Raw genomic sequence first — 16538 nt, 5'->3', positions numbered from 1 at the left:
AATATGCTCGGATCGTCAGATCGACTAGTCCGTCAGAGAGATCACAGCTCGCCCTTGGAGCCGACCATCCTTGATTTTCCGAAACACCTCGTTCAGGCTCTGCAGATTTTCAACCGTGATTTTGGTCTTGATCAACCTCCTTGCAGCATAGTTTAGGGTCTCGATTGCCTCGAGGCGGTTGCCCACAGCACTGCCAACAATCTTGAGCTGTTTCGCCACCAAGGTTCCCGGATCCGCTCCTGCGATAGGCGTCACATCACCATTGGGAACTCCCACGCAAACCACGGTCCCTTTGGTTCGAAGTAACCTGATCGACATATCATATGCCGCTTTGCTGCCGGTGCAGAGGACAACCGCCGTTGCTCCCTGCCCGTCGCTGGTCTTCTTGATGTCCTCGATGAGCTTCTCGGTACCCTCCTCATCCCGGCTGTACGCTCCTAGATCGAAGAAAAATTCGCAGCCACACTCCTCTGCGATGGCTTTCTTGTCGCCCGAATCAATGCCCTAGACACAAGTTAGCGTACTGTCAGAGGCCAAGGGGTGACCAGCATGTTTCTTACAATCATTCTGTACCCAAAGACACGGCTTCCCAGCTGCAAACCTAGATGTCCCAATCCTCCCGAGCATCCGGGTATCACAACAAAGTCTCCTGGCTGAGCGCCTGACTTCTTGAGAGCAGAATACACCGTCACCCCGCCACACAAGAGCGGAGCAGCTATCTCACTAGCAAGGTCTTCTGGAATCGGCGTGACATAGTTCGCCTTGCTAAGGACATACTGCTGGAAGGTCCCTGGGGTGTAGTATCCGGATATCTTCAGCCCTCCACAACTAACATCATCACCAGAAATGCAGTGGAGGCGGGTGATATCTTCCGCCAAAGCAGTCATTGCCTGGTGGTATTGGGTCACCGTTGTCTTGAAGCGATCCTGGTCACGCAGCTCGCTTGGGTAGACGTTTTGGCCACAGTGCAGCCTGCCTTCTTGAACGTAAGGATGGTGTTGAGGAAAAGACCTTCCCGAAGAAAAAGCCCTCCTTGAGATCGCCAGACGTTTTGCCCTCGAAGTTCTGTGATCGTAAACGCTCATAGCCTAGTCTGTTTGGATGGCTCGCTGTTGGTCCACTGCGTCAGTACATGACCGATTCATCCCTTGCACTGGACTTTACAAGGTGTATTCGAAAACTGACCTTGGTCGTATCTTTCTTTTTGTCCTAGTGGTAGAGCGAAAAAGTCTTTGGATTGCTCCATCATAGCTTGTTGAAGGTCTTCAGAGATACCATGTCCGGTAATTTGGAAAAATCCTTTCTCCAGACATGCGGCTTTGACTTGCTCCACAAGGTTCGCCTTGATATGGTCATCATCGCCATAGAAAGCTACCATAACATTAGCAGGTGCCTTTAATCCTGTGTAGAGCGCGTACATGAAAAATCAATGACTGGGGGTGGTCTCGGTGTCGTCTGTAGCTTCACACTCCCGATGCGATATCGCTCCTCGACCGTCTGCGCAAGAGTCTGAACCATAGTGCTTGTTGTCGCAATCTTATCAATGTTGTGTCCTCAGTGTTGATAGATTGTCGTGCAAGTTGGACTTTTCCCATGCTTGATTACTGGGAGTATATATCTTGGGCATCTCTGCTTGAAGCGCAGTATATTGCCGCTACAAGGTTCAGCTTTATCAAAGTTAACTAGTTTCAGCGTGGACTGAATTGCACAGATGCAACAGAATGACGATCTGGGCGGTGTTCGAGCCGTAGGACTACTGGCCCATGCACAGGTATCTTCGCAGCACAGACACCTGGTTCGAAGAAAAAGGCAAGTCCATCACGCGGGAACGATTCGTGCACGGCCCATCGAGAATCTAGAACAAAAGATTCCAGCTATCTATTATTAGTAGTGCCCAGATTAGCGAGGAGACTGCGCCACCAGTAATTCCCTCTCCCTCTTCGGGAGTTGGATGACGATACAAAGTTAGCAGAACTCTCGTTACATCCAGCAGAAACACATCTGTGGTCTCATATTTGTCGCAACCGAGTCAATGTGTGGCTGAGTATCTCTAGAATTTGGGAAGCCATCCCATACCACTGTGTGTCCTGATGTCTAGGTGTGCGCAAAGCGTAGTGCGGACTGCTGGAGACGCTTTGCTCCAGCATGCCTTCTTTTGCCAAAAACCCAAGGAATCTGGGCTGAACTTTGTGCGGAGGACGTGCTCTGGAGATCACATTTGTTGATAATCACCAAAAAGCCAATGTCTCGTTGAATTCATGTCCCATGTGCTGTACGTCCTTGTAACAATTTTCCATATATATATATATATATTATATATGCCCCGAACTGTGCTTTATCCTTTACCATGTTCGTTCAGGAAAGGGAGCGAGGCTGCTTTACTCGGGCACGTGACGGAGCATCGAGGAGACCCGGCTGAGCAGGGGAGAGCGTTGTGGGAGCCCGGCCAGACTATGGGGAGCACTGCGCGAGCCACAGGGAGCGCCCAATGCTAGAAGCCAGTTCGGGCTCAAGGATCCCCTTTAGGCCTCGGCTATACTTGCCTCTCGGCCAGGCATCCTTTCCAGATAGGCGTTAGTGAACCTGGAATATTCCCTGCCCTTACACTGTTGCCTAAATTTCCCCGTAACCATAGGCCTGGCGGTGCGCCAGGGTACGGGGTAGTTAAATTATCCGTCGTACTGAGAGCAAGGAATCTGATTAAGGAAAACGGTGGTCCAGGCACCAAGATGCCTAAGGTCTCCGTTAAACTGTGAACAACCAGCTAGTACAAAATACAGTGCGGTGACTCATTGCTTTCCAGGTGCGTCGATGGTGGCCGGTGTTGCGATATGACAATGGAGGGCGAGAACGAATACGATCTGACGAAGTTTGTTAACATTCGGAGCTTTTCCTGGACCGGACCTCAATCCAAGGAAGATTTTGATGCAATCAAAGACTGCCTTGCTGCAAACGCGGGACACTTGGAAGTTCTTAACCTTGATCTCATGGACTGGTCAAAAGCCGACGACTTTTGGTATATAGATCATACACGATGGTTAGACGAGCCCACTCGACGCAAGAACTTCTTCGCCGATGACATTCTGGGCCTGCCTTTAGATGCCGACAGGCGAAGTAGCGGTGTCTGTTTTCCTGTGTTACGGCATCTGCTCCTCAGGCAGGTGTCCTTTGACTCCGCCATCACTCGGCTGGTCAATGCGTTTTCGATCTTCCAATTGAAGCAACTCAAGCTCTGGAATTGCCTACAGACGGTTAAATTGCTGGAGCATCTGACTGAGGCCCGACAAGATTTGGAACTAGAATCTCTCGAGGTAACATGCGGGTACGAGTATGGCAACAATGATGACACGTTGGGACTGGAGTTTACGGTTCCCCCATTCTTGCGGAAGCTCTCACGTCTTAGAGACTTGTACCTCTGCTTGCCTATTGTGCAGTGGGATGAGGTCGTGGACTCCGTTTGCAGTCACTTAGAGACTTTGGAGCGTGTCGCCATACATGCGCGAACTGTCGACATTGACGACGAAAGCCCGTATTTTGAGGAAGAAGCGGACGGTGACCCAACCTTTTGTGGGGGTTTCTTTGAGCTTTTCACGAAAGGAGATTGTGATGTCGTCGGGATCCAATATCCTCCTACCTTTGCGGTGAGTGGAATCAATCTTTGACGTCTAAATTGCTGACTTCGGGAAAAGCGAAAATGTCTCCAGCCACACGCAAAGGACGTTTCTTGCAGACTTCTGCATCTGAGAGCCGCAGGGGACTCTTTAACTAGGCGCGACCACGAATTTTATGTTAATCGCGAGGAAATAGACAGCTTTGCTGACTGGGTTTTCGGACCTAATGGCTTCTCTGAGCTTCTTGTTCTCGCATATGGCGACTTTGCATTCCCCGACATACATGAAGACAAAAAACGTGCTCTACTGCAGGAACAATGTAGCCCAAAGGGGAGAAAGGTGTTCAACCCACTCACTTCAAGATCCTTGAGCCCGCAGATGAGCCTCTTCGGGATTGGGTTCAGGGCAATATGGATGCATTGTCAGCTTGTGCTTACACAGCGTTACTTCGGGTCTAGCAGACGTGGGAGAGGACCGGACGATAAGCAATTATACGGTTGCGGTTACACCAACAACAGTATTATGCACGTTGAATGTAGCATGGTCTGAACAGAATGGTAGAGGTATTGATTAGCTCGGGAATGAAAGAAATAGTGCGCAAGAGTACTTCGCGTTGAAGCCGCTATGCCGGCTCGACAAAGCCTTCTGGAGCTTCTCACACTGCATTAAGAGTGCCTAGTTAGGGTGGCATTCAGGCGTTGGAAAATGCTTCTTAGCCAAAAATCCAGGACTGTTAAACTGGGTGTAAGTAGCTGTAAAGACGGAATCAGACAATGAAGCTAGGTTGGGGTAGCTATAATATTAGAGATGCGTTAACACGGGTTGAGATAGTATTGTTTTGCAAAGTGTCTCAATTTTCTTTACTAGATCTTTACTATAGTAAAGGTTCTTGCCGGGAAATCCGCCTGCGGTTTAGGCGGTCCTGCCGTTTCGGGTATGGACCGGGCTGGCCGCGCCGCCGCTTGTGACGTCTATAAGAATCCTCGTCCCTACCCAACTGTCTTCCCGTCAACCTGTTTTCCTGTCTCACCTGCGTCGCCCTGGTGCACTCGTCGTGCGTCACGCTCTACCGCTTGCATCCTTCTCTGCCGCATCAGGCCCCCCTCGATTCTCCACAAACGAACTTCGAAGTCTGCCTCGCCTCTCCCAATGCACCCCGATCACCCTCCCAATACTCGATCCTTACAGCCTTTGCGTCCTTGGGCGCAGCCTGTTTTACCCGCCTCCAAGCCTCCAACTCCTACTTGAGACATTTGACTCTCCCGGCCGCACAACCTGCAGGCTCAGCTCATCCGGGCGATCATCTCTCCCTTCGCCAATGGTCCTGAGGCGATCGGCAACCGTATGTCCCTTTGGACTGCCTCGTGAGGATGAATTGTACGATGCGATTCTCTGGCGTTGGTTCTAGACTTGTGAAAGAGTTGGGAGAGCATTATGAAAACAACCTCGGTTGTCGTGGTTTTACACTCGACTTGCCGCGCTGTCGCTACTGGGATTCTACGTCACGACACTGGTGGAGAACGATAGGGAAACCCGCGAGGGGCACCTACTTTTTTGGTGCAGAGGCCTTGCAAGGTGAGTACCGCACTTCCTGCGTCCAGTCACAATAATGCCGCACAAATTGATCGCCCGTGTGCCTGCATTGTTGCCTGCTCTCCATCTCAAATTTGCGGCGTCGAGCCGGGCCGAGTTCTCGATATTGGCTCTTCGCGCTCGTGGGAAAATGGCTGTCATTCCGCGAGAGGGGCACTTCGACATATTACAAGTGGATTCTCGCTTCTTGTCTCATTTGAGCTGGATACCGTACGGTAATTCCCAGAATCCGCGACCGATGACGACAGGACGTAGGGATTCAGGCACGGAGGACGGAAAGAACACTCCAGATTACTTAGCGAAGTACAACACGGACAACCGTGCAAGTCACAAGCAAGGAGGCAATGAATCACACTAAGGATGACGTTGTAGAGAAAGAGAGCCGGGAGGGAGGACATGACATCGGCCTGGGCTTCTTACTGGAGACACCGATGTAATGTTCGGTCGTGATCCTTGTTCGTCTTAGAAACGTATTTTTCTGCATCACGGACCTTGTCTGTCTCGTTGTGTGCTCCTCTCTTGATAGCCGTTGGCTTCAGCACGAGCCCATAGCTCGTCTGTCGTGGTGTTCTGCTTCCCCATGGTGGTCGGCGTAGAAAGCTCGAGGAGCTTGGACTTCGCTCGTCGGGAAGCAATAGTGACAGAGCGAGGGAGCCCCCGAGAAGGGGGGGGAGGGGGGCGGCCCTGTAGGTTGCAGAATCCGAAAGGGAAGATTGTAGCCTGTAATCTCAGAGGCGAGAGGGACGCCATTCTGTACCCGGGGTCCGGAAGTCGACGAGAGAGGAGGGGAGCGGCAGACTTCAGGTCTGAAAGTCAAGACCCCTTCGCAGGGATCCAAAAATGGAATCCCCCGGGTTGTCGCCGATTATGGAACCCATCTTGGGACGGGGCGTACCAAGGGGACTGTAGGAGAAATCAGACCGTCGCTGCGAGGGTGCGTGAGAGCGTGAGTGGGAGGTTGAGAAGAAAAGTGAGAAGAGGGTGAGTCTCGAGCAGGTCGTTTTAAAAGCGGCACCGTCTGCGTGAGCGCCCCGCGAGCTCAGAGCGAATGTCCCGGCTGTTGGCACGCCTCCCCGTCCGGTTCGAGGGGGTGAGCGGCGCCGCCCTACCTCACCCTCGCCGGGTGAGCCGGGTGCCCGCGGGGGTGAAGGTGCTGCGGACCGCCAGGCAGCAGTCTCAGGGGCGGCCGTCACAGCGGCCGTCACACCCTCAACGCTCCACCACCCTCGTCGATTGGACAGGGAGCCGCCGACGAGCTGGCGATATCGGAGGGACAGTCTGGTATTCTACACTGTGAAGAAACGAGGCTCGAGATGAATGCACGTCGTTACGTAGACGGGACTCGTACGCGACACAACCACTGGGCCTTCTAATTTCTAATTTCATCCACGCCTTCCGTCGGTGCATCTCTGCCTCGAAGGTCGATCTTCAGTATTCCGAAGCCGACATTTACGTCTTTGTCTGAAGAAGATCCCTGGGCAACCGCTGGCGGTCAGGAACATCGATTGGGCCATCGGCGGGACTGGACCGAGTATCCATCGAGCTCGTCACAGTCGGTCTTCGCCTCTGCAACGATGCTCAAAATCCCTCAAGCAACATCCGGCAGCGTAGGGTTCGCGTCTTCTCTGCGCACCTTGGTGAACATCCGCGCTCCCAGGATCGTGTCCCAGTTAACATGAAACGGCAACTTGCGATCACCAGCGTGCGTCGTCAAGAGCACGCAACGAAACAGATTCGGCGAGACTGTCAACGAGAGAAGTTCCTTCTTCGACGAGCTTGCGATCTCTTCGGGGTGTGTGTACAATAGCCTTCGACCACCTTCACGCTCACCCTCGGTCTTTGTGGAGTACACTGTAGTAGTCCTCTAATTCTCACCAACGTCGGTGATAATCCGTTTGCGGTCCACCTCCTCCTCAATTCATGTGACAGACCTCCTGATGGCGAGAACGAGAGAAAGCTCGAGATCCTCATTCTTCAGCTACCACTGACGGCGAAGCGGGTGCGCGGACTACAGCAAGAACCGTTTGACTTCTGTGGTCAGCTTTCCACGGTCAAGAGAAGCAGGGCTCTCGGCGCCCTAAGAAAACGCCGAATGTCTCTCATCGTTGCGCCTTTAATGGCTCTCAGACACCACACGACAATAGTACAAGTTGAACACAACTACGCGCAGAGGTTTTCCCCTCGCTTGTTGTCAGCCTACATCATTTGCCTCAAATGCTCTCTCGATATACCATCCTCATCGACATCAACTAGCACGACCGCCGTCCTTGATGCCTATACGCTCACGCTCAGGACTCTCAGACTCTCTCAACCCTTTTCACGGCTATACGCCAGGTCTCGGGCGGCCGCTGAAGCAAAATTGATCTTTCTCTACCTGATCCGAGCCCGAGTCTTCCTCCAGCCGGCGCTCTCAATCCCTCGATATCGTTACCGCCGGTGAGAGGACGCGCAGTCTTTGCCCGGCCCGGCTCCTTTTGCTCTCTGATCCATATGCCGAGCATCTCATCTGCTCGACCACCAAATCTCCCTGTACGGCACCATTGTTTGTTTGCCTATATAGCATACCCCAATAATCGCTGTCAAGGTGGCTGACTCACAGAGCATACAGTGAGGTACGGACTTGGATGAATGTGTCGAACTGTTTGGCTTGTCTTGTTTCGTTGGTGGGATTATCGCCCTGCGCCAGAAAAATGAGTTTCTCATGTCCTAACGACTTTGCTTCGAAGGCGTGCAAAACGGAGATATCATTATCCAATATGTAAAAGAAAGGACGCTTCTTCCCACGATCACCCTTGGATGAAGACTTCGGCACGTTGCCTCGATTCTTCTGGGAAGCTGACTCTAGCTTTCGCGTCTTCTTCTATGTCATGAACCATACGACAGATCTCCGAAGCCCTCAGATCACTCTCTGGCTTTGACGAGTTGGCCACATCCCATCGGGCTGTCGCAGATCCAGGATCTGCTGTTTGCTCCGAAGAGCACCTTTGGGAGTTGTCGGAAAACCTGGCGTGTACTGTCAGCCGTGGTCTCTTGGATGGGCCGTCTCTGAGTGCCGCTGTCGGGTCTCCCTCGGTTTTGAAAGCCCCCTCCATATCCAGCCCGGCACCGGCAGCTGCATGGCATTTTGCCATCAGCATCCATTGGAAAGCCTGCTGCCGTTACTTGATCGTAATGTTAGCTGGTCCCGCTCCCCTTGCACCCGCACCGCCAGTCTTCGGTTTTGTGAACTGTTTCCCATTGAAGTACCAGTAGTCTTCTGACCGATGGTTAGGACAGTTTCCCTGCCTCACCGTAGATGAGGCGGGATGGACTTGCTCGACGACGTGGGGCCCATTTTGTCGTTCGCAAGGGTAGAGGCGCTGAGTAGGAGGTTCGTAATGGTAGCACGGAAGATGGCTATTCGGATTTTTGGTGCATCGTTTGAATTCTCTTGGAGTTGGGTGAACATTCTTGCAGCCACAGTAGTTCTGGTGCGACATGATCGGTAATGAGAAGCTAGTTCTAATATGCGTGATGTAAAATGAACTCTACAAAGAAGATCTGAACAATGGGTCCCAGAACCGTCTTATATGTTCCTCCGCGTGGTAAATGTCACTGCTAAGCGCCGCGGAGGGGCCGGACTAGTCTAAAGGACGAGTCGAGACACTGCGCCTTGTATTTGTTTTGCCTTATGACCTTCAGCTAAATTTTATTGGGTGAGGTAAACGCTCAACGCGTTCGACCCTTCCATGACCAACAAGTGGCTAATTGCGGAATGTATTCAAGTATGGTGAAACGGCAAGGAATCTCCCAGCTGTAGACAGGCTCAATGTGGTCGACTTTGTCCCTGAATGATACCTGTGCCGTGAACTATCGCACACTGTCACCCAATATCTACAGCCTCTCGCTCGCCCAGGTCCTGCGACCGCACCGCGGTAAGAGTCAGCTTCCCGCTCGCGCTGCACTCATGTATTGCCCATGTTTCCTGCTGTAATGTCCGCACTGTTGCACTCAGTTCTCGTTAAGAACGACATTGTCCAACTCTTCTGCCAGGTCTTTTGCTGACCTGAATCCTTGAGTCCAGCATTTTTCGATAATATGACCTAGCCATACATCGCTTGTCGATGGTAGAGTGTCTCGTCGCGGCCAAGTTAATGGGTCCCCTACATCCTTCCAGTTCTGCATAAGGTCAAATTTACAACCTTGACCAGTCACAATCTCAAACATTACTGCACCAAATTGTCCAAGATCAGTCAAAATTGAGTAACCATCATCGTCGTCGCCATCCAGATCCCAATCAAGAGGCATCAATGTTGATTCCCCGAAATCACTGAAGCGAATGGCTAACTGGTCGTCGAGTAAGAGATTATCCAACCGAATATCGGCGACTATAACACGTCGATCGTGGATATACCCTAGGGTTTGTGCCATGTTTGCAAGCCAGGATAGTTGGATTTTTTTTTCGGGCCTTATTTCGAGTTGAGCCAAGTAATGTCGAAGATCACCTTTCTTCATTAGATCCATTTGAATTGAATGGTCAGTTGATGATAGGTTATAGCAGTGTACGATCCCCGGATAATTCCCTAGTCTTCTGTAGACAGCCCTTTCTCGCTCTAATGAGCTAATAAGATCAGACCGTATATCGTAGTCGCCTGCTTCAGGGGTTGAGCTGTCGTTGATCAGAAGTACTCCGTCGATTTCGATGTCCCTAGACAGTCGAGGTATCTTGAGCGCATACTGCCCCTGCTGTATTACGATGCCAGTCCCACCCAGTCCGACGATCCTCTCTGTCACTTTTGACCCGTCTAGATGCACAAACTTCGCTATAATGGTCGTCATGGGTGATGAGTGCCGGTAGGTCAAACAAAGAAAAAGGAGCGGGTGTGAAAGCCGGCTACGGATTGTTTGGTCTAGAGGCTGAAGTTGTTGAAGGAGGGAAGGCACTTGTAAGCGTCCATCAAAAACCACTTTGATTAAACAAGGGGGAATCTGGGCGCCACCAGTGGTGTCATGCACTAAGCGGCACGAATAGCCCCACTTGTAAGCTTTGTGTACGGAACCACAACTTGGGGCCTCCGGGGCTTTTTGGGAGTTTCACTCGTTCTTCACCAGCAAAAATTGGATCATTGACCTTCGGTACTCCGGACTCCGAATGTGCATACTAAATCAAAGTTATTATTGAGCGGACTTCAGCTTAAAGAAAAATGTGGCGCCATGAAGGCAATCGGTGGTGTACGTGAAAATGAAGTCCAAGGGATACAGTAGGAGACGAGGACTCTATATTTTGAGACGACTTTCACCACCCGTTTCTCGCCTTGCTGTAGGAGCGCGCTGGCATGTTTGGTGAAGCGTGAAACAAGCCACGTCGGCGGTAAAGCGAGCAATGTAGGCCTGATTCTGCCATGTGACTATTGTAATGCTTCTCCCACTGGGAATGAATTAGGCTAGTACACTTGCTTGATCTACTACGCGGTGCTTTCAACGACCGCTTTTCCAAGAAAACCTTCAAACAGGAGCCTAACAGTTTCCAGCTTTCGGAGATCATATGCATCCATGGATATATCGGCAATCATCGGAATGCGACTCGGACATTTCTGAGGCTTCCGATCTTGGTGCTCGTGAAGCATTCGAGAATTCCAAATGTTCAGAGATGGCTACAGGATATTTCCAATGATCCTGGCGAAGAAGATATTGTTCCATCTATGCTAAACGTAACGTCACCCTGAGACCGTCCTCAATCGTTTTAATATGCTTCTCCCTGTCTGCTATCACTATGTATCATAGCATGGTACCATTTCCTGGCACGAAGAAGTAGCTTCGTACCTTGGATCTTTTCCGCCGCTCTGGACTGACAATGCGATCCAGGAAGATTAACGACGACTCCTATGTGATAGCATACCTATGGAGCCATCCCCAGCTGCCAGTTTTCACAATCGCCAAGCTACCGCCTTCATTCACAAAAGGACACTTCTGCCAATGTTCCGTGGTACTGTAGCTCAATCAACTTCCATAAGGACATAGAGCGCGAATTAATTCTCTGGGGAGTTCAAGACAACGAGAAACACGTTTGGAGCACCGCGAAAGCTCCTCTCCGTGCGTTTTGGGACGTCCTGCAGGTCTTGTTCGAAACAATTAATGTCTGTTGCTTCTCCCGCCATTGTAAACTCCCACTCGTATTGTCTAGGTATTCTCTGATTAGAGGTTTCATCTCTTTTTGGGTTTCTTGAATGTCGCCTGTTCTGATATTTGGGTAACAGAAGTTTCTGGTGTCAGTACCTGGGAATCGAGGAGGCTCAGCCCCTCGTCATCCATAGCCCCTTGCTCCGAAAGGTGATGGCTTTCCAGACCCTGTGAAAGTCCAGATGAGGACGGAAACTGTAGCTCCGAATCCTCGGAGACTTCAAAATGTATATCGGGTGGTATTGCATCGATTGCCGCGCAAAGCCTTTTGAAGTGAGCGGGCATCCAGGTATCGTAGACACTCCTGGTAAACTTGTAGGCCGTCCACTTCTCTTTGCCATCCTGTTCTGTAAAGTCGAACGTACGAATGGGGTGCCGGTAGAACGAGGTCTTTGTGCCTTCGATCACAGGATAATGGCCATAAATCCGAACCGATCGGTGATCGTGTGAGATGGAAAACGCGAGGATCTGGCGGTGAAGCTCTCTCTCGCGTTTAACGAGTCGGAACAATTCCACAACTCCTCGAACCGCGAGCGTCATACTGTGCGCGTTCTGTCGATCTGCAACATCGAGTGCGGCCGCACCGCACTTCACTTCGCTTGAGAAGAAGGGAAAGTACATGGACCACGTACCCATGAAGAAGGAGTTATCGGTGAGCTCGCCAACGAATGGTTGAAGTTTCTGAAGTTGAGTCTCGGTAAATGCTTCTCGTCGGAACCCCACAGAGTAGTCTGGTTGAGGTCGTGTTTTAGTAACAGGAATAGAATTGTTCCAGCCTTCGTTAGTGCTTTCAATCAAGCAATCAAGAGCAGTAGCACCATAGGTTGCAAAGGTTTCTGCTGAGGGCACGATCAACTGAGAAATGTCTCGAATAACCCGGGTGTCATTTCTGTTCCGTATCTTACGGAAGGTTGAGTTGAACAGGTCCTCACGAAAGAGCGAGTCCTTTGGTACAGGCTGCGCTTTCTCCAGGAACCCTCGGATAAGAGTCCTACTTTTATCGTCGACACCAAGATCTGATGCGTCCATGAAACTCCCTTTTGCCGCGAGTAGAGCTTCATATCGTGCGTCCTTATAAGGAGAACTCTTCTCCTCCCTGGCCTTTTGATCACTCGGTGTGGTTGAGCTGGGTGCGCCAGAGTCGCTATCCGATCGCTTTCGACGAAGCGAGGCGCTGGATTTCTTTCTCGCCAATAAATGACTCATTTCGCCACTTTCGTTGAAGTATCCTCGCGGCCAGTGGGATGTCTCCGTCCAATATGTTATAGAATCAACGTCCAGAAGGGAGGATCTAGGACGAGATGTTCGCGCTCGTTTCGGAGAGGGCAGCTGCTGCTCAGTTTCTCGTTTCCGCTTCGGAGGCTTTGATAGTAGTAGGGTAGGAGGTGCTTGCGCGCTCTGTGTTCGGTTAGTGTCCCATCACAACATGCCGTTGGTAACTTACATTAGGACTTTTAAGGTCGCTAAATGGAGATGGTAGAGGCTGCCGGCTGGCTTCTGCTTGATTCTCAGTAATGTCATTCAAGCGGTGCAAACGAGTGCTCCGTCGAAGAAGGTTTTGTTTTTGTCCGTTCTTGATGTTTTGACGGCGTTTCCCTTTGCTGGTCAGTCGAGTCCTGGGAGACGAAGCGCATACATGACTTTGGTGTGGTAGCTTCAGTGACTGTCTTCTGGTCTTCTGAGCGGTTACACTGTCTCGTCGCGCCATTGTTGCTCGAAATGAGGGAGAAAAGAATGGGCGGCTTCATCTCCTTTTGCTGCTGCGGTCGGGAATGTAAGCGCCCAAACTGGTCACATGTAACATCGCATGAAAAGCGGACGACAGGGCCACAAAGCTTCTTGGCAACGAGGGGGTTTCATACGGCGCTAGATCGGCGAGGGGGAGTGGTTCTGTGAAAGCCAAAGGTTCGGGCGGTACAGTAAAAGTTCCATCCTCCTGTCGGTTGAAGATGCTGATCAATAGTAGAGTGGCTAATTAAAGATGTTTTAAGAATTGGTCACATGTCTATCAAATCGCTTCCGCCTCAATACGTCGTTACGTGAGACACGGAGAAGTCAGGCACCCCTCAAAAGACTATAGTCACGTGGTCTTCTTCGCAGTCTCGTAAGTGCCCAGTCGAAGGTCTCCAATGTACTTACATTTGCTCTCACGGCTCATCCTTTCGCGTTGATATCATTGACTGACTGTCAGAACGACTGAACACGTCAGATGAACAGTCAAAGCAACTCTACATCTCTGCTTGGGATCTCGCAGTCTCTGATAGCCAATGCCCTGTCCGTTTCTTCGTTTCTGATTAAAATGCTCCAGTCCTTCAGTGGCCTTATTCTCGCATCAAACGCACGTAGACATCAATACAGCGATGGATGCCAGTCAAGAGACGAGTGGCTGGCTTGCGGCGGTACGAAGACGTTACCTACTGTATCTGTAAATCGGATGACCGCGTAGGCAACAGCGATGGAGCGATTAGTGCCATGCTTGGAAGAAGTGTTGGAGAGCAGGCCTGGCATCAGGAGGCAAACTACTTTCCCACAGTTTGTCATACCGGTTAGCGATTCTGGCCAATAACCTGCCCCAGAATCCCAGAGACACAGAAATTTCAGCCGCAGCAACAAATTCGCGTGAATGCACATAGGAGCTATAATCTCTCCCACGTCGCTCATTCCAGTCGATGTGGTAGCAGGTGTCAAAGCGAGACACAGTCGGAGCGTGAGAGGGCCACGACAAACTTGGCCGCCGGCAGATCAAATCAGATTGTTCATGCCGCAGTAGAAACTGTTCATCATTTGCGGTTGAAGCCGTCGAGCTCTGATTAGCTGAATGGTCATTGCTAGGAATGGTTGTGTGTGGTTGATCCGTCGGCATCCCAGATGTTGATCCTCTGGGACTGTTTGTATCCACATTTGATAGAGGGTTTCTCGACCATGGTACTCGTTTCAGTGCAGTTCTCGTGTTTCACTGCATGTCTGACAGGCGTCTAGCCTCCTCCTGGTCGCCGAGGCTGACTTTCTGTACAGACGTCGGCCTCTCTGAGGAAAGGTGTAATCATTAAGTCTTCACTGGTCATCTCATGCATTCGCCAAAACTGCGTACGAGTGGCGCGGAGATACTCTCACGAAGCATCTGCGGACTTCCAACGATATCAAGATTTACGAAACGCAGCCTTGGAAATGGCTCACATGGCTTTCTCCGCGCTCTCTCCTGCAAGAACGATCCATCTCCTCGAACTTCATCCAGGCCCAACTTCGTCTGTCTTATCATGCAAGATCCACCAGGCCTGTTTGGGCGATCCACTTTTCAAGTATAAAGCATTATCTTATTGCTGGGGAGATTCTGCAACCCCCGCAACAATGTATGTGGATGGCAAGGCCGTCAAAATAGGTCATAATCTTGAGTGCGCTCTCCGTCGCCTTCGTACGAACCTGTTTTACTGCACGAATCTTGTTTGTTCATGTTGTGATGAACCATGTTATCCAGCAACACTAGAAAGGCAGATGGTATCCCCTGGCCTCTTATGGATTGACAGTCTTTGCATCAATCTTCAAGACCCAAAAGAGCGGAGCAGACTGGTAGCCATGATGAAAGATATTTATGCTGGAGCCGAGGAAGTCGTGGTATGGCTGGGAGAGGAAGGAAGTGATACATTGCGAGCCTTTCGGCTGCTCCACGGACTCGCTGATCTCTGGGATATGGCCCCTGAGGATGCCAAACGCTTACTTTCGTCCCTAGTAAGAAATCAGCAATTCAGAGCCCACTGGCTTGCTTTGGGGCAATTTCTTGGACGCGCGTGGTGGCAGCGTATCTGGGTCCTTCAGGAAATCGTCATGGCCCGTAAGTCATTCGTCCTTTGTGGGCGTTGGGCTGCCGAATGGGATCAAATTGAGAGAGCTACCGCATCCTTCAAGGAATCCTTCATCTACATTGACGAACTTCAAGAGTCCAACATTTTTCATCAGTCTGAGGAGCTGCGAACTTTCAGGCAAAATGCCGCAAACCTCCTGTTAATCAAGCGGCTGAGGATTTTCGTCAAAGATGGGTGCCTGAGAAGTAGTCGCCATGACTTTTCAAACTTGTTGGAATTGGCAAAAGACAAAGATACAACGGAACCGCGGGACAAAATCTATGCGCTCCTGGGGATTGGGAAAGAGTTAAAATGTCCAGATTTGCTAGAGGTTGACTATGCGATCACGGCCTGCCAACTTTACATGCGGGTTTGCCAAGTTCTGTACCACTACACTGGCACAGTTAACTTTTTGGAACTGATCGAGAGGGATCGCATCGCAATGGATGAACAGGATTTGGGACTACCTGATTGGTGTCCCGATTGGAGGGCGCCTTCAGCTAGAAGTGACAGCTTCGCCTTTTTGGATGGCGTAACCGTGTCACCTCGCTATCCGAATTCAGAGTCAAGAACCATACGATTGGAGTTCACCCGGGGTTCCACATCTAAATGCAAATTCGACTTAGAGTCCAAGAGATTGATGGTGAAAGGATTTAAAGTTGACAGGGTTCGGGCCGTCGAAATGCGATGGGTTGACCTTGATGCTGAGTTTCGAGCAAGCCTAGAACCGACCAAAAGTTATGGCAAAAGAATCTGCTGGCACTTACCCAGCCCGGAGGAAGAACATGAGTGCAACATTTTCTGGTCCAGCAGATTGAGTTCGGTCCGCCTGCCCGAAAACGAGAACGAGCTTACGCTGGGACCGCCTAACGTTAAATCTCGAGAAGTTGCCCAATTGAATACTTCCTGCTTCAAGACTCAGCGGCATCAACTACTTGGGCAGACGAACGTGCCTGTGCAGCAGGGAGACTACATATGCGCGTTTCTCGGTGCAAGGATGCCTTACATCCTCCGCCTACAAAATGGTACATGGCGTTTTATTGGGCAATGGTAAGTCAATACTCCCTCATATGGCTCTATGACTTACGGCTAGAAGTATTCTTGTAGGAGGGATGATGGACGGCAGGATTATGGGCGGTCTCGGAAGTGGTATATTTAGCTTAGAGGATTTTATCCTGGGTTGTCCCTGATGCTGGTATGGCCTTCGGGGCAGTTTTCTCTGCGTCTGGAGGTGAATTATCTTTTCAGAACACCTACAGTCGGACTAAGCGGACAAGTTTCATTCACGAAGAGAAGGCAGCTGGCGTCCGGCGTTGGACTGATGGGTGGCGCTGGA

General features: G+C 50.8%; 9 protein-coding genes across 12 annotated transcripts; 4 read left to right on the top strand and 5 right to left on the bottom strand.

Moving 5' to 3' along the window:
- Nucleotides 1–24: 24 nt before the first annotated feature.
- PV06_11065 (uncharacterized protein) lies at nucleotides 25–1085 on the bottom strand (the record flags this gene model as incomplete). The annotated part of the gene is made up of 2 exons (XM_016412682.1): nucleotides 25–504; nucleotides 561–1085. The coding sequence occupies 2 exons, from the start codon at nucleotides 1083–1085 to the stop codon at nucleotides 25–27; spliced, it is 1005 nt and encodes a 334-aa protein (XP_016256995.1).
- A 56-nt stretch (nucleotides 1086–1141) lies between these two features.
- On the bottom strand, nucleotides 1142–1518 carry PV06_11064 (uncharacterized protein; the record flags this gene model as incomplete). The annotated part of the gene is made up of 2 exons (XM_016412681.1): nucleotides 1142–1371; nucleotides 1419–1518. The coding sequence occupies 2 exons, from the start codon at nucleotides 1516–1518 to the stop codon at nucleotides 1142–1144; spliced, it is 330 nt and encodes a 109-aa protein (XP_016256994.1).
- A 1319-nt stretch (nucleotides 1519–2837) lies between these two features.
- On the top strand, nucleotides 2838–4160 carry PV06_11063 (uncharacterized protein; the record flags this gene model as incomplete). Its single annotated transcript, XM_016412680.1, has 2 exons — nucleotides 2838–3641; nucleotides 3690–4160. The coding sequence occupies 2 exons, from the start codon at nucleotides 2838–2840 to the stop codon at nucleotides 4158–4160; spliced, it is 1275 nt and encodes a 424-aa protein (XP_016256993.1).
- Nucleotides 4161–4627: 467 nt separating this feature from the next.
- Nucleotides 4628–6292, top strand: PV06_11062 (uncharacterized protein). The gene has a single exon (XM_016412679.1). It carries the CDS (start codon nucleotides 5785–5787, stop codon nucleotides 6187–6189), a length of 405 nt encoding a protein of 134 aa, XP_016256992.1. The 5' UTR covers nucleotides 4628–5784; the 3' UTR covers nucleotides 6190–6292.
- An 84-nt stretch (nucleotides 6293–6376) lies between these two features.
- PV06_11060 lies at nucleotides 6377–8755 on the top strand. Of its 4 annotated transcripts, XM_016412677.1 has the most exons (3): nucleotides 6377–7733; nucleotides 7813–7867; nucleotides 7931–8755. In XM_016412677.1, the coding sequence occupies exon 1, from the start codon at nucleotides 7297–7299 to the stop codon at nucleotides 7642–7644; it is 348 nt and encodes a 115-aa protein (XP_016256990.1). In that variant the 5' UTR covers nucleotides 6377–7296; the 3' UTR covers nucleotides 7645–7733; nucleotides 7813–7867; nucleotides 7931–8755. The 4 variants fall into 4 exon arrangements, with proteins under 4 accessions (XP_016256990.1, XP_016256988.1, XP_016256987.1 ...); XM_016412675.1 differs by having other exon boundaries at nucleotides 7813–8755; XM_016412674.1 differs by having other exon boundaries at nucleotides 6377–7867.
- Nucleotides 7984–8335, bottom strand: PV06_11061 (uncharacterized protein; the record flags this gene model as incomplete). The annotated part of the gene is made up of 1 exon (XM_016412678.1): nucleotides 7984–8335. One exon carries the CDS (start codon nucleotides 8333–8335, stop codon nucleotides 7991–7993), a length of 345 nt encoding a protein of 114 aa, XP_016256991.1. The 3' UTR covers nucleotides 7984–7990.
- Nucleotides 8756–8981: 226 nt separating the features above from the next.
- PV06_11059 (uncharacterized protein) lies at nucleotides 8982–10031 on the bottom strand. The gene has a single exon (XM_016412673.1). It carries the CDS (start codon nucleotides 10020–10022, stop codon nucleotides 9195–9197), a length of 828 nt encoding a protein of 275 aa, XP_016256986.1. The 5' UTR covers nucleotides 10023–10031; the 3' UTR covers nucleotides 8982–9194.
- A 594-nt stretch (nucleotides 10032–10625) lies between these two features.
- On the bottom strand, nucleotides 10626–13316 carry PV06_11058 (uncharacterized protein). Its single transcript, XM_016412672.1, has 2 exons — nucleotides 12808–13316; nucleotides 10626–12761 (listed from the first exon to the last, which is right to left on the bottom strand). Exons 1-2 carry the CDS (start codon nucleotides 13069–13071, stop codon nucleotides 11388–11390), a joined length of 1638 nt encoding a protein of 545 aa, XP_016256985.1. The 5' UTR covers nucleotides 13072–13316; the 3' UTR covers nucleotides 10626–11387.
- Nucleotides 13317–14540: 1224 nt separating this feature from the next.
- PV06_11057 (uncharacterized protein) lies at nucleotides 14541–16256 on the top strand (the record flags this gene model as incomplete). The annotated part of the gene is made up of 2 exons (XM_016412671.1): nucleotides 14541–14755; nucleotides 14888–16256. The coding sequence occupies 2 exons, from the start codon at nucleotides 14541–14543 to the stop codon at nucleotides 16254–16256; spliced, it is 1584 nt and encodes a 527-aa protein (XP_016256984.1).
- Between the last annotated feature and the right edge of the window lie 282 nt (nucleotides 16257–16538).

This window comes from Exophiala oligosperma (genome assembly GCF_000835515.1).
Source record: "Exophiala oligosperma strain CBS 72588 unplaced genomic scaffold supercont1.18, whole genome shotgun sequence".
NCBI classification, from domain to species: Eukaryota; Fungi; Ascomycota; class Eurotiomycetes; order Chaetothyriales; family Herpotrichiellaceae; genus Exophiala; species Exophiala oligosperma.
This window is presented reverse-complemented; position numbering and strand designations above follow the sequence as displayed.

Bases quoted from the DNA above. Each gene is read 5' to 3' on its own strand.
- PV06_11058 (XM_016412672.1), bottom strand. From the start codon at position 13,071: ATGGCGCGACGAGACAGTGTAACCGCTCAGAAGACCAGAAGACAGTCA. The intron at 12,762-12,807 runs GTAAGTTACCAA...AACCGAACACAG, and splicing joins GCGACCTTAAAAGTCCTAAT to AGCGCGCAAGCACCTCCTAC.
- PV06_11060 (XM_016412677.1), top strand. From the start codon at position 7,297: ATGTCTCTCATCGTTGCGCCTTTAATGGCTCTCAGACACCACACGACA.
- PV06_11059 (XM_016412673.1), bottom strand. From the start codon at position 10,022: ATGACGACCATTATAGCGAAGTTTGTGCATCTAGACGGGTCAAAAGTG.
- PV06_11062 (XM_016412679.1), top strand. From the start codon at position 5,785: ATGGTGGTCGGCGTAGAAAGCTCGAGGAGCTTGGACTTCGCTCGTCGG.